Raw genomic sequence first — 15,841 nt, 5'->3', positions numbered from 1 at the left:
CACATGGTGGATTGTAAAAGTCCCTGTGCCTTTGTTTTCACCTGAAAGCAAACTCAAAGCACTGGAGCTTACCTTCAGCAAGGGCAGAATGCACCCCCTGAAGAGAGAATCTTACAGAAATATGGCACTTTTGGATCCACTTCCTGACACTACCATGTCCCACAAACAGAATTTCATTTTTTTTCCTACCTTGTAAGTAGAGGACAGCATCCTTGGAGATACACAGACACACCTACAAGCACGCATGCACACACGCACACATACCCCCACACACCACAACTCCTCCACCCACCTCATAAGATCTGTCTCCCCAACTACCAAAAACTAATTCTCAGAGACCTCACCCATGATGCCTTATGGCAGGAATTCCTTTTCTAAGAACCACATATTACCCACAGGGCAACTCTCTGGCAGCACAGACATCTCATAATTATATAAAAATTATATAATTCTCTGCTCCCCTCCATCCTGTTCCCACCCTCCTCTTTGTCTCCATCCAATTTTAAATTTCTCTTCTGGGTTCTCTGGGTCTATTCTCTGAGACTATTGTGGGGCTAGAGACATCGCTAAGGCTGATGTTTAATGACGGCCAGCCTTGCGGTTCCACTGAGGAGCAGATTTTGACTCCTTATCTGCGAGCCTGCTGTCCCCTCAATTTCCAGTGAGGCAGGAGGGGAGGCAGAGGATTAATCTTCTGGAGGACTAGGAGTCACTGATGACCTGCACACATAATGGCTATGTCACAGGCTCCAACAAAGGACTTGCTTTTTTTCTCGTTCACGATTCATTTTCATTAAATCGTACAAAGGCATAAAAAATTAAGCCCGACTAAGCATTCCGTGCAGCATTTAGCCAACCACCTTTTCTGAAGGAAACGAGAAAAAAAAAAATGACACAAAATCTTGCCAGAAAATCCAGGCAGCGTGTGGTGGTCATCATAGCTCTGTGATAGATATGCAAATGAAGTATGAAAAAAAATTGTTCAAGTCCTTAGAGAAACTTTTTTTTTATAAAAAGCAACTTGAACATTGCAGCCATGTGTCCTGGTGAGGCTAAAATTGGCAAAGGCAGAGCTGAATGCCAAATGATAATTTCTGCTAAATAATTCAGGCCGTGTGAACTCTGATATTTTCCTTAGTTTAATGAGTATAATGTGCGCAATTACCAACTACACTCCTCACAGCCAGACGATGTGCTTCTTCCTAATTGTGGGCTCCACTTTTTCTTTGGGCAACTCATATCTGCAAAGTTTCCTATAAACCCAGTGTCTTGCACATGTAGCCACTACATAAATGTACATTACTAAGTTGATGGTGATTATGATCAAGAACAGGCTTGCAGAGCAAAAGCTAAGCATGTCTGTAAGCTGGTCGGCAATAGACAGATTTCTCACAACAAGGGAATGGAGTTCCTCTGTGACACTGTCCTTCTCGTTCTCCTTCTCCCCATGCAGGGCAGCGATGCTGACATGGTGGACAAGAATAAATGCTGTACGCTCTGTAACATGTCCTTTACCTCAGCCGTGGTGGCCGACTCACACTACCAAGGCAAAATCCACGCCAAAAGGTTAAAACTGTTGCTAGGAGAGAAACCTCCATTGAAAACCACAGGTATGTGTGGGAGCAACTGATCCAGGCCCGGTGCTGAGAGCCACACACTGCATTTGTTACATGATGCACCCTTTCCTCAGGAGCTTTGAGCTTTGTGGGTCTAATGACTCGTGCCATTCAAAATCCACAGGGATGGATGGGAAGCCTGGGCACAGCAGACCGCTGGAGTGTGCTTTCATGGGCTTGCCAGCGTCGTTCGTTTAATGTTTACCTCCTCCTGTAGGACACAAATCTGTGGTGCTCTTCCCAGCCTCAGCCTGTATCCCGCATGGCTGTGGATGTGCACACTGCACGGGAGGTAGGTTCCTGCCACTGTCTCCATAAAGCAAGTAACGTTCTTTACATTTGCGCTTTACACACACCAGGGCGTGATTGCATTGCATGTTCCTAGCTTGGTGTAGGGGAGTCAGCGACGGAAACCATAGTCTTTACAGCCACTTTAGTTTGGAGACAAGTATGTATTTATGACATTCCTGCCGTCGCTACTGGAAAAGCTGTGATTTAAATCTATTAACTTTCATCAGTAACTTAAACACTGATTGCAGATTACCTGACCTTCTAAATGCTTAACTAAAGAGTGTCTTTGGTGGTTTAGCAAATCGTGAAACTAAAACATTTTTATAATTCAGTAATGCTGAAACTATTGGGCAGGATTTATATGGTGATGAAGATGTTATGTACTGGGTTATAATCCCAAGAAGTTAGGGGATATTTTTCATTATGTCTACACTTGCAGTGCAATTAAAATTTAGTAGTGCATTTTATCTTGCTGTCTAATGAATCGTGCATAAATCGTGGGTGTAATTATTTTTAAATGGTATTTTGGAAACGAAAAAGTGTCTGAAACACTGCATGGCTCTTACTTCGCTGTGTATTTCTTCAGTATCTTCTCTTGCTTAACAAATAGCAAGAAATCTTTTCACTCCGTCTTTCAGCTGAGTTTGAGTATAGCATATTGGATTTTTTGGAGGCGGATGTGACATTCAGGTGTAGAACGGTTTTGTCTGGAAACGGGTACAGCTTATTTTGGAACCTCTGCCTGATGTGGCATTGAACAAGCAGCATTCTGTTGAGATGCTTGTTCTCTGAAAGGCTGGGGCACTAACCCTGTGACCTACGCATCGTCAAATCTCTTAAAATAGACACTTCAAAGAAAGAGGAGTCGGTGGAAATTTTCTGTCTTTTCTTCCTGTGAATGAGTAGCTTGCTCATGTGTTCTCTTTGCCTAAGCAGAGGAGTACTGTTAAATTTCATTTTAGAGATAGTATATTTGGAGGGAGAAATGGGTGAAGAGAGGCTGTGTCTTTCTTTCTCACATTGATTAACAAATGGGAAAATGATTACTTCTGTATCAAAAGCTATCACATGCTAAAAAATAGTTCTTTGTGATGTTGTATCTGTCTTCAAGAAAGCCAAGGACCAGATCACTTTCCTGAACTCAAACAATCCCAGAATGAGGGCACAGAACTCAAGGGCAACTTACTAACACTCAGTATATTCCAAAGACAAGGCCTGTCTTGATGGCTTAGAGAGTAAACTCACTACCAAGCCTAAGAACATGAGTTTGATGCTCTGAGCCTCTATGGTGGAAAGAGAGAATTTAAACTTTACATGCATTGTAAAGTTTAATTGTAAAGCTCTTCACATAAATTATGGCAAGCATATCCCCCACATAAACAAATACAACAAAACAGTAAACACACACGCGCGCACGCGTGCACACACACACACACACACACACACAGCATATGGATACAGGTATTCCAGAGACAAAATTCAGAACCTTTTAAGTATTCCCTTATTCAGTGTCTTGGCTTTTGCTGTCCACGGTGCTGATTTAGCCCTTGAGGTTGCAGAAATCAGGGAACTTGTTAGGCAATGGGATTAGGAAACGATAGATTACACTATCAGCTTGAAGCTTCCACTCGAGGTCAGGGAAATCTAATTGCCATATCCTAGACTCTTTCTCAACCATTTTCCTTCCTCGACATAACATCATCCATCTACTTTGAGCAGAATGATTCTTGGATGGTGGCAACCACAGACAAAATTGGAGTCCTTAGAAGCTAAACTGATCTGAAGGCTTGCGGCTGTACCAGCCATTGAGCACACAAACATACAGAAGCAGCCAGTGGGAGGAGTGGCCCAGGATAAAGGTTCAGACATGGATGGGACAAAGGGTAGCGTGCTAGGGTGGCTACAGAAAACTTGAGTGATCAAGGAAGACACCTGAAGCAATTGGCAGCAGGACTTTGGATGCAGTCCTAAGGTTTGGGGAAAATAGAAGGGATGCCCATCAGGAGGACCATGGGTAACCATCCATCAGTTAAGAAACAGTTACCAGGTTCGACAAACAGCATAGGAAACAGAACAAGACCTTGGTCTCCAGCTTTTAGAATTGGTTGGGGTGTGGTCTAAAGCAGAAACCCAGTTACCCCAAGGGCAAAAACCTTGAAGGTGGAGAAGACTCAAGCCAGGGCATTTGGAGTTGCTATGGGTCCCTTGCCTGGCATAGCATTGCCTTTCCTTGCAGACCAAAGCCTTTGCCAGCAGCAGTTTTGAGAAGTGTCAGTCCTGAGACTTCCCTGTGCCCATGTATAGATGGACTAATACTGCCCAATCAGATTAACTGTCTTGAAATTCTATCTGTAATGAAAACAAACGGGGTTAAAAAAAAAACTGACAATGTAAAACCCAGTGAACTGAATCATGGTGCCAGAGAGAAGCAATTCCCTGCTTAGGCATGCCTCCTATGCTGCCATGCTGTGTGCCACGGCCTCTCAAACTCCAGTGATTCCTGGGTAGGCATAATTGGAGCAGAGCTCAGTGCTTCTCTGTGCTATTTGCTCTGATGAAGAATGGTCAGGACCTGTGAATCACTCTTTTTCCCACCTGCATCTGGACTTGGATCAGACATCGTTTGAGCACTCTGTGGGACCCGCTGCCCTTTGAGTTGCCTTGTTCAGATGAGAACATCTTTGCTAGAACTTCTGAAGTGCATGACCAACCCACTGGAACACAAACCAGCTCCACATCTCCTTAGTTTGTGTCTTAGAATCTCTACCTGGATACAGCTGTGAAGATAAAAGCGCAAGGAGGGATGCTGGGCCAACACATGGCCATTGGGCCAAAGAACTTGGGGTGCAGATCTTGCCCAGATGGGAAGGCTGTCATATGCTGCCATATCATGTCATTTGCAGTAACTCCAGGCTGTGCAAAGAGAGGCCAGAGAGTAGAAGGCTGTTTCCAATAACTATCACTATAGCAACAGAACAATGACATTTTAATTTACAACTAGCCCCTCAGAAAGCATACAGACAGTATTCAATTAAAAACAATGATGATGATATTAAAAGTAAAAAGAAAAAAAGTTGATGATATTTGAAACTTTTCATGACTCCCCCTCATCCCTTATAGAAAAGAGAATCTTAGGGGGGAAAGATTTGAATGAACAGGTGATTCCCAATCACTATCTACCCTTCGGGCTCCTTCTTCTGCCTGTTTCTCGCTGGATGCTGTTTTGTGCATCTGAGTCACAGAGGTTCACTGATTTGATTGATGGGTTGTGGCAGAGCCCTGGGAAGCTGGGACAGTGAAGGAGATGGGGTATGCTCATAGTGTAACCAGCATCCTGAGATTTGTCTAAGAGCCGGGTCCCAAAGGACTGAAACAATTGTGAGTGGCTGTTACTGAATTCTAAATCTAGGCTGAATTTGGTCTCTTACAGCTTAAGCGCTTTGTGTATGATTTGCAATGTTTGCAGGGGCTGGTAGGGGGCCCCCAATGTTTGGGATCCCAGGTTTGGGGTTTTAATCTATGACTTGAAAGTCACATTGCTTTTAGGCCTCGACCTAAAATGGACGTTAGGCATCACTGCAGATGTGTCCTTCTAGACCTGATAAGCCACAGTCAGATAGAAGGGGAGGAGGACCTCCCCTATCAGCGGACTTGGAAAGGGGCAGGGAGGAGATGAGGGAGGGAGGGTGGGATTGGGAGGGAATGAGGGAGGGAGCTACGGCTGGGATACAAAGTGAATAACCTGTGTTTAATATAAAAAAATAAAAATTATATAAAAAAAAGAAGTGTCCTTCTAACGGCATGGAAGTGAATCCTTCCAAAAATCCCACTGTGTCATTCAAAGCTGCATACCTAATAACCTGAAGATTTCTCACTAGCTCCTATCACTTCTTATGAGTGCCAGGTGCATGGGTCTTTGGAAGAATTTAGGGTCCAAACTATAAGAAAAGAATGCCATGAAAATTCTCTTCTTGGTAGATGAATAAAGAAATTGGGGCTGTTTAGTATATAAAATATACCAGTTTGGGGGAGGTCTTTTAGAAGCCATCCTAGGAAAGAGTTATAATTGTGGAGCATGTGTTTTGTGTGCATATGCGTGTTTGTTCATGTGACTGAGAGCAACAGATCTAACCAGAGAGTAGGCAGAGCATCAGGGCGTTGGGCGGGAGCTCAAGATGGGGAAGTCTGCAGAGAGGCTCCTAGGCAGAGTGCCAGTATGGGAGCTGTTAATGCAGGGTCTGCTGGCTGCTTCCTGGGGCATTCACAGCTGGGGTTCCATCACCATTAGTGCTGAGCTTAGATGACTTCTCATGGCCTCTAAACCACATAATCCCCCACCTGCAGGTAAACCCACTGACTGGACAGGCCGAAGAGAACACTGACCTAGGGACTGAGGGATGGGAGCTCAGGTGCAGTACTGCCGGAATCAGTTTTATATTTTCTGGTCGGTACATTTTCCTCCCCGGCTCCAGCCTTCTCATCTGTTGTTTTGTTCTACTGTTGTGCATATATTTGCATATTTCTCACTGTTCTGGCAGAGTTCTTGCAAGGGAAGGGCTTGGTTCCCTTCCACTCTCAGAGCCTCTGATTTGTTTTTCTGCAACCTTGTCTAGAACAAAAAAAGCCACTGAATTGAATCTCGTAGGACAAGACTTTCCGAGCTGTGTTTCTGTGGGCTGAGGCAGGATCTGCCAATTGGAGCTTCTGGGAAGGGGGAGGCATTTCTGGTGGGCATGGAAACAGTGACCGAGGACTTAAGGACAGGGAGGGACATGGTACCTAAAAGGCAATTATGGCCTGGACAGTAAGTAAGCCTCTCAGGAGACAAGAGACACAGTCAGCACACAGGAGTTAAAACCTTGGACTAGCAAGTGGAAGCAATGGCGAGTAGTTTTTAAAGACAGAAACTCAGGCTGAAATAAGGAATGAGACATCAGGATTAGGACTCCAAAGAGGGTCTGTGTCTCAGGAATATAGAACTATCTCTGTTATCAGAGTAAGAACAGTGATTAAAGAGCTGGAACCTTGATACCCAAGTTCAGAGGTCACACAGTAGACAATCATCCCCTGCCTGTGCTACAGGGTAAATACCAAGCAGTCCAGAGACATCTTCCAGGCTGTGAGCTGCACGATGGCTTCCTCTTGACCTCCTATAGAAACAGTCTTTCCTGCTACATTGAGCCTATATCTGTGCTACACAAGTTCCAAGAGGCCAGGTAGATGGCATCAGGTCTGACATTGTTGGAGCATGATCCCGGGCTGCTGCAGGTAAAAAAAAAAAAAAAAAACAAAACAATCTCAAAAGAGGTTTCTCAGGAACGTAGATAGGTTATGTGACAGGGGGAGCCAAAGTTTCAGGTGGAATTACAAGGGTTAGTTCATCAACTTTAAAGCTAGGAGATTATTGTGGAGGATCCAGGTAGATCCAATATAATCACAAATGTATTCCAAAGTGAAAGAGAGAGGCAAGGTTCCATCAGACTGATTCAGTGGGGGCAGAGGGTTCCTCCACAAGTCTTCTGGTGCTGGCGGAGCTGGGGAAGGCAAGAGTTATTTTCTGGGATTGCCTACAGTGTGTAGTTCTGGCAGTGTAGCTTTTAGCCAGTGAGGTCCGTTTCATGTACCTGACCTGTGAAATGGTAAAGTTACAAATGTATGTTATAGAAGCCATTAAATATGTGATAATTTGTCATGAGCACAGTGGGGAACTGATAATTGGCCTAAAAAGTAGCTGAGTTGTTGCCCTTATGTACAAAGCACATGTTGTCTTGGAAGCCACAGACCAGACGCAGCCTATGGGCAGCCATGACTGTGGGCGGTGCATGCTGGAGGAGCTGGAGGTGCATCTTCATTTGGAATATACCGTATCTCTTCCGTATAGTTGCGCGCACCCCCCCACATATAGCCATTGGCAACTGCTTTTCTGATCGTATACATGCTGGTCTCCCTAGCAGCGAAGACTGGCCACAAGTCCTCTGCGTTGGCTGCCATTTTCCCTTTGTTTGTTAACATGCATTCTCAAATATGACGGACAGCTTCTGAATCCCCGCTCCTGAATGTGCCTTCCCTGCTCCACATCTGACGTGCTCCTCACACGTCCTGTTGTGTATCTAAGTACCTCGAAGCCTTCTAAATCCTCTACAGGACACCACTAGTCTTTGAGGTCCCTCCTGACTCCTGAAAATCTCAGAGAATACTTTGCAAAAGCCATGGCTAAGTCCCCGTCATTATTAGTGGAGGATTTAGCTTTCCTGTATCTCCTTTTCTTTGCCATAATGATGATCGAAGCCGATTAACATAATCAGACAATACCTCTGCCACATTATTAGAACACCATAAATGGTTCTGTCCATTCCCGAAACACAGCTATTTTTATTTACTCTGTTCCGAACTTTTCTCTGGGACATGTAATTTTGCACATAAGCTGTTCTATTGTTCGCTGTCCAAGGTGAATCCAATGGGCTAATTTATTTTGCCAGTTGGTCTATAAACTTTAGTTCCTTCATGATGACAAGTCTGAGTTAAAGTACAGGCTGGTATGCAGAGAGATGAGCCAAAATAGCCAAGCATGGTGTGGAAAGGCAGCTCTGTGATAGTGTTCTCTCTGTCTATATAATGTCATGTATGTATGTGTATATATACACACACATATGTATATATAATGCAGCTATACATAATATATCTGTATATATCAACAATTGAAGAAGAAAATGAGTCCATTAATTTGAGGGAGAACAAGAGTGGATATTTGGAAAGGGTTAGAGGGAGGAAAGGGAAACAGGTAAGTGATGCAATTATATTATAAATTCAAGAAGTGAAAAAATATGATTAAAATACTTCTAGAGGAAAGAAGAATGAAATCGGGAACTTGAAACCTAGAAAGGCATCTTTACTGTATTTTCCATGTTCCCCTGTAAATGGAAGTGAAAAGCTTAGATTGTGAATACAGAATCTGAGTGGCTAGCGGTGTTGTATCTCAAATAGGAGGGTTTGTTAACGCATGTGGCAAACACGTTGCCTATATGAACCCCACTTACCTCCTACCGCAGACATTAAGTTGCTTGTGAGTAGGGGTAATATAGCCATCATTTTAAGGCTGGGCTACAAAATGCAAGAACAAGAAGCAAGCCTTTAGTGCGATACTCTGGAGTCGAGTGTTGCTGTTACTGAAGAGCCTAATCTATCCTGCTGATGCATTGTCCCTTCGGGTTCTTGTTTCACCTGGAAGCTTTTATGAATGCATCTATCACTCACAGAAAAAGTAGATCGTGAGCCGAGTGTTTTATATAATTCCCAAACATCATTAGCCTGACAGTAATGACACTAAAGCTTGCAATAACCTTTCTTTCATTTTTGAAGTTGCTGTATTGCTGTACCTGTCTTAATATACTGGAAAATCCTGGCAGACGAGTCCTGAGACATGCTTAGTAGGGATCATGGTGTTGCCTCCACAATCTTGCTGTGGTGCTTGCTATGGTTTTTGGCACATTGTTGCATGTCTAAAATTGGGAGCAAACATTAGAATGATGACAGGCGTTTAAATATTTATGGCTTCATTTTCAGGTGAATAGTCTTGGTTAAACTTCAAAGACACTGGTGAACCTGCTTTCTCATGCTCTTGGTTTTACAAAAGGCATTTCCTGATAAATCGATGGTATGAATAGGAATCCAAGACACAAATACAGCCTCTGAAGGCAGACCCGGTTTTAAATTTTAAGCATTCTATGTAAGCTTACATCCGTTTTGTTTGCATACCGGTCCTCAAATACATTACAGACGGAGCACAATAAGGCAGACAATACATACAGAAAAGCCTGGTGTAGTGCCCATCGTAAGTACTTTGTAAATACTTTGTTCTGTATAAATATTGGCGTATATTGGCGTACATATCAACGCTTACCAAGTCATGCATTGGCTTTCCTGAGCACCATGTAGTGACTCCCACACATGGACAGAACCAGGAGAGATCTGAGTCATCCTCATGGGAAAGGTCCACACGGAAGCTGAACAAAGCAACCCTCTAGGCTGCAGGTGCCGGCTCTCACCCTCTTAGCAGCATCCTTTTGCTTTCTAGGGAGGGGTGAAGCCTTTTGCCTATGATTTTTCTCACTGACTCTGCCATTCATAAGTGTCCCAAGGGTTTTAACTGACGAGTTGTTTAGTGTCCCTAAGGCAAGCAGGTGGACATGACCTCATGCAAAAGAATACATGTAATAGCTCAGGTATTTTCTTTTGTTGTTGTTGTTAGTTTTTTATTTTGATTTTATTTTTATTAATTACAGTTTATTCACTTTGTATCCAAGCTGTACCCACCTCCCCCATTCCCTCCTTTATCTTCTCCTATGCCCCGCCCCCAGTCCAATGATAAGGGATGTCGTCCTCCCCTTCCATCTGACCCTAGTCTATCAGATCTCATCAGGACTGACAACTGTGTCTTCCTCTGTGGGTTCTGGTGGCTCAGGTACTTTCAAACCTTTGTTAGAACACAGCTGGCCATGGACTCACCATGTACGTTAAGTAATGTATCATAAGCAAGTACACAAGACTTGTGTGTTGATCCATTGACCAAAATGCGACCCCAACCTCATGAGCTTCCTCTGATAGCAGTAGCTCATCACTCGCTGTTCAATATTCCTGGCCATAATTTTAAAAAAAAAAAAACTACAGTGAATAACAAGAATTGACTACACAGTCCATATAGACAGCAAAAATCACACTGTATTCATTTCTAAACATTAAGCTTCAAAATGTCTGTTCATCCCTCTGCAATGAAATAAAGACTAACATTAAAAAAAACAAACAAGTAAGTATGGTGAAACTGTACGGAGCTGAGTCGACTGACTGTAGCTTAATAATAAAACCAGGAACCAATGCAGGTAATTGTAAAGCCATCATATCAGAAACATCACACTCATTGTTTCACAAAGTCTTCATGTTCTGTCATGCATAAAGCATAGTAACGTCTTATTATTAGGAGCATCTTACTGAAGAAGAAGTAGAGACCTGGCAGGGAGTTACTTGCATTCTGCATAGTCAAGATTGAAAAGCAAAGGCTGGAAGGATAGCAGGCTCCAGAACTTTGCTCTGCTCTTTAGCAGTAATACTTCATGGAAGGAGTTGCTGATTTTGACTTGCTTCTGGAACACATCAATTCAACTCTGGGGCTTTCATGAGGGGATCAGTCAGGGACAACATAGTCACAAGGTCAGATAGTCTGGCAATGGATCATTTTTCATTTGTAGTGACAGTGAACAGTACAGGAATGGGAACGATCAGCTATGGCCTTGGCCACTCAGCTTTGGTGTATGTAAGTGTATTGACTGTGTATTCATCTTCATCTTCATCCTCTGGGGAAAATGAGACAGAGCTTCAGGAATCTTCCATGAATTTCCATGCCAGACACAGACTTGCTTACTTGAGTTCTCTGTAGACTGAATAAAGATCAGGGTATTCTAGGTCTGTTTGAAAGTTACATAAATTCAAGTGTTGAATAATGTATGCACCCTGGGTTTCATCCACACCTCCTATTTGCATATAAGATTTTATATACCACCACGGCTCTATCCTCTGATTCAGGTTGCTTAGATTGCTTGGCATAATCTGTCTCGATACCTGTTTTCATAGCTGTGCACAAATACAAGAAATAGCTTTGTAGAATTGCAAATCATCTCATTTTCCTTTTCTGGGACCTGAAGCTTAGAGGGATGGAATCAGCTGGCCAGGAGGTGCAGGTGGTAGGCAGCAGAAACTCTTCTCTGCTCTTGTAATTATCCCTTCAGGGCATCCTTTTGAAGAAGGAAGCACACACTCAGTTTTGGACCACTCCCTGGTCACTAGGACTTACATGTGTCAGCCCTGTGAGAGAGATGAGTTGAGGTCTTTTGGCCATGACTTTTGTCCTTTGGACCACAGTAGGTTTGGGACAGTGACTAGATCCAGTTTGCTGGCTTCTTGCATTTTAGCTAAAGATACAAGATCAAGGATTGGCAAGAATTAGGGTTTTAACACCACAACTACTGTCCCTTTCCCCTTCAAGGCCAAATGTAGAAATTCAATCCTCTCATATATAAATAATTCCGTATTTTTTTTAAATTACTCACTTTGCCAGTGGTTGAGAGTGGAAATAAGATGTCAAAGAAGTGAACACACACAAAGTTTTGTGAGTTAGTATGAGGAAGAAAGGCTGTCCATGTCAGCATTTATCTTAATAAGCACTGTGTGTTTGTATACAAGAACAGAAGAAGTGATGCCAGGTCCTTGTAAATCCTAGGTCACTTGTTGTCTAAAACAGGTGACTTAACCTCCAGCCCAGATGTCCTCACTGTAAAACATAGCTGCAAACAGAGAGGTGATAGACGTTTTGCCTGCCTTCTGACTCAGTAGAGGATTTTCCCATAAGGCTAAGGAGTTTAATTGCCTGTCATTTGAAGACTCAGTAAATAATATCTTGTTAGGGATGATAGTTAACACATGAATGTTGACTACCATGCAAATACTGTCTTAAGTGATACTCACACATCCTTTAAACTGCTCTGAACCTAACATCTCTCTTTTGGGTAGTCAAGAGGGATTTAGGACCATGGAGGACTTAGGCAGTCCTTTGGATAGAGCTGAAAGAGTCCCTTACCATTTCTATGAAGTAGTACAACGCAAGAGTGAAATGATCAGTTTGCTGTGCTTATCCTGGAACTGTCAGTGCCAGTGGTGGTCGGTCTTAGGATGTACCCACAGAGGGAGTGCATTGCTACTCAGGTGAAACTGGCAGCAACTGTCATTCAGCTGGCTGAGGTAAGAGCCCAGACCATGTCCACTCTATGAAACTAAGAAGGTGATCGTGAAGCAGGCATCACACCGGAAATAATGAGCATTGGTCATCCTGAACATTCTTATTTCTGGAAATAGCCAGATCTTGAACCCCAGTCTTAAAAAAACCTGTGTTTCCTCTGTGTTTTATAAGCATACCTAACAGGTACTTTGCTGGAATAAGTAAGCACTGTATTGCTTTGTATTTATAAAATAGATTTAAGTTTTCTCTGACCAGCTCCCATCAGTGCCTGAGGTTCCTCCTCTCTCTTCATGGCTACAGAAGAGACCTATGAATATACTCAATATATCTCTGCCTCTAAGCCTGGACTGCTTGTGATTACATCACTGGCCACCAGGATGCTGTTGGGCACTTGCCCTCAACAGGATGCCCAGCACATCCTCCTCAGAAGTGGGTCTCTCTATCTCCTGTTTTGGTTTTTTTTTTCCTCAGCAGGCCTTGAACTGAGGGTGTTAGCCTCTGCATGCTAAGCTCTGGAAGACAAGACCACGGATTTTTGAAACACATTTCTGAAGAGCCCTGTATAGCTGCTCTGAACTATTCTCAAGCTGCCCAGAAGCCTCTTGCTACGTAGGACCCTGCCTTTCCTCTCTTGTCCCTACAAAGCCAATGCCTTTTCTTACGGGAGATGTAAGACATTCATATCCCTGCCCCTCTCATCATAAATATAAGGTTCACTGCATCCTGGTGTAGGCAAGCCAGACTTCTGGTTTTAGTTTTGTGATTAGAATATAGCCAAAAATGCATTAATTTTTATGAAGTGAGTCAGGAAAACAGAGGCTTACAGTTTGTTTTCTTCTTCTTAACTGGGATACCTTTCAAAGAAACTGCTTCTCCAGTGGATTTCCTGCTAAGTGATTCCACTTGTCTGTTGAGTGCATGGGAATAGACGGCTTTAAATGTACCTAAGATTTTCTAGAGCATTTTGTTGTATTATGAGTTACAAAGGAGAGATTAAGGGGGCCCTACTAAGCCTTTTCAATCCCCTTTTCAGGCTGCAATTTTTATTGTTAGTTAGGGATGGCTCCAGGCAGGATCTAGGAATTTTGAGCAAAGGCCTCAACACTGGGAAGTCAGGGGGAGCATTAGAAGCAGTCAGACGGTAGGGTTGATTGCCACCAGATTGCTGCCTGTTGAGATCACTTGCCTGAGAAGTAGGCGCATGCTGAAATCCACCCTTCAGCTTTTCCCGTGATTATACCTTGATTAATATAAACTGCTAATCATCAGCCTCTTTATTTTGCTTTCCACCAGTGCAGCAGCTAAGATCTAAAGGCCTGGACTTTCCACTTCCAGTCAGTAAATCTAATCCCTATAGAGAGCTAAGGGGAAGTTAAGTCTAGGTGTAAAAGCCTTTTACTACATACTTTTTTTTTTAATACAAAGGGGGAGGTTAATTCACATGTTTTTGTGAATCCTGCTGTTTTATATTTAAGAATTTTGCTTTTCAACGTGTTTATGTCTCATCCAGAGATAGGGTAAACAACTCACAAAATCCCACTTTATCCACTTGTTTCTAGAGAGATTCCATTTCATTTGCATCCCACAGCTTGCTTGCTGTGATGGTGTTTCAGGGTTCCACTGGAAACAACTGTGCTGATGTGTCACCCCTGCTTTAGTTACCAGCTACAGTGCAGGTGCCTTAGCATCAAGGGCCATTAACTATGTCTCTTCTGAAGACCTGCTGTTCCTGGCCCGCTCAGCTTCCCTCTTTCCAGCCACTTTGGAAAATAGATGGCCAATGAGGTCAAATTCCCTCATCTCCGGTGTGTCTCAAGTATTTGTAAGTTGTACTTCAGCCTCTCTTCTTCTAAGTAGGTTTAAATCTTCAGCCCCATATGTGCACCTGCCTTTCCTTTGTACATCATCTCTCTGGCTCCTACAGACCCTCCCTATATCCTATCAGCTATCTTGTTCAGCTTTGGGAGAGACTCGGATCTCTGTAATAACAACAATACTGTGGCCAGTTTCAGGACACTCACCCTCACACAGCCCTGGCCTTTGCTGGCTCAGCCCCCTTCTGGAGAGATGGCACTGCTTAACTATGGAAAGAACATGAGCAGTGAGGAGGTTTGGGTTCCAGTGTGGCTAAAACAGTCGCAGAATCTGCACAGGAAGGCATATAAAGCCAACTTATGTAAAGCTGTGATTTGAACCTAGTGAGATTTTATTACAAATACTTCATGTTTTTCTTTTTCTTAGGAAGCACATAGACTTTTAATCAAAACTAGTTCTTGGAAATTGGGTCAAAATATGTCCATTCTGGCACTGAAGTTCATGAGGTGTGCTTTGTGCCTGGTGTGGAACACAGTGCCAGTTGTGATGTGTATGGAGTAATGGACCGTCATGCTTGGAAAGGTGGCTGTGAAAGTGTGTCCATGCCATAGACTGTCCCCCATTGGGTCTGTTGCCAGCTTTTAAGGCACCGGAGAGGCACCTACAAAGCTGTAAGGCTTACTTTTGTGGACTCTCACCCCAGTCCTTTATCCTAATTTTCTAAATTCAAATTTGCATACAAATTACCTGAGACTTTTGCAGAATACAGACTTCCATCTCTTGGTTGGAGAATGACCTGAGAAGTGTATTTGTGGTGGAGGCACATGCTAGGGAGCAGATTTGAACTAGCTGCTCTCTCACTGCCTGTCCTTGGCCTGGGCAGCCTCATCAAAAGAAATTATTTACACTCTCATGTATTCAACCCGTCATTTCCGTGTAGCAGTAGTGCTGTGTGCTGATGAAGCCGTAGTGAAATTAATGGCAATGGCTAATTCACTTGGCAATGTATGCTTTGTGTAGGTCCTCTGGGGAGTGAGCTAACTTAATGATTTTCCAACATTTATCTGGAGAGACTTGCAGGGCCTAAAAACTTCTTCCTAATTTGCACTTACCTTCTGTTCAGCAACCTTACTGCTCAATTGGAAAAACAATGATATAAAACCTGAGGCTTCATATTCTCAGAGACCAGGGGAACTCAGCACCTAACACCCTGACTGCTCCTGGCATAAATGTTGGAAGAAACCTGGCACATGCTAGAGTGCAGCAGCTCATCTGTGCCACGTGATCTCGTGAAGTTCTAGAGGTGCTTTGCAGTTTCATAGAGCCCAGTCAG

At 43.3% G+C, this 15,841-nt stretch overlaps 1 protein-coding gene across 2 annotated transcripts in view; it reads left to right on the top strand.

Annotated features, from left to right (window-relative positions):
- Positions 1-15,841, top strand: part of Zmat4 (zinc finger matrin-type 4) — a 372,312-nt gene that overhangs the window by 222,296 nt on the left and 134,175 nt on the right. For both annotated transcript variants that reach the window (XM_055593395.1, XM_055593394.1), the window contains exon 4: positions 1,454-1,610. In XM_055593395.1, coding sequence (XP_055449370.1) covers positions 1,454-1,610 — 157 coding nt within the window. The remainder of the gene's footprint in view (positions 1-1,453; positions 1,611-15,841) is intronic.

The sequence above is a fragment of the Psammomys obesus genome, unplaced genomic scaffold (assembly GCF_907164565.1).
Source record: "Psammomys obesus unplaced genomic scaffold, mPsaObe1.curated_primary_1811, whole genome shotgun sequence".
Classification (NCBI taxonomy): Eukaryota; Metazoa; Chordata; class Mammalia; order Rodentia; family Muridae; genus Psammomys; species Psammomys obesus.
Note: the sequence above shows the minus strand (reverse complement) of the source record. Positions and strands in the feature narration are given on the sequence as shown.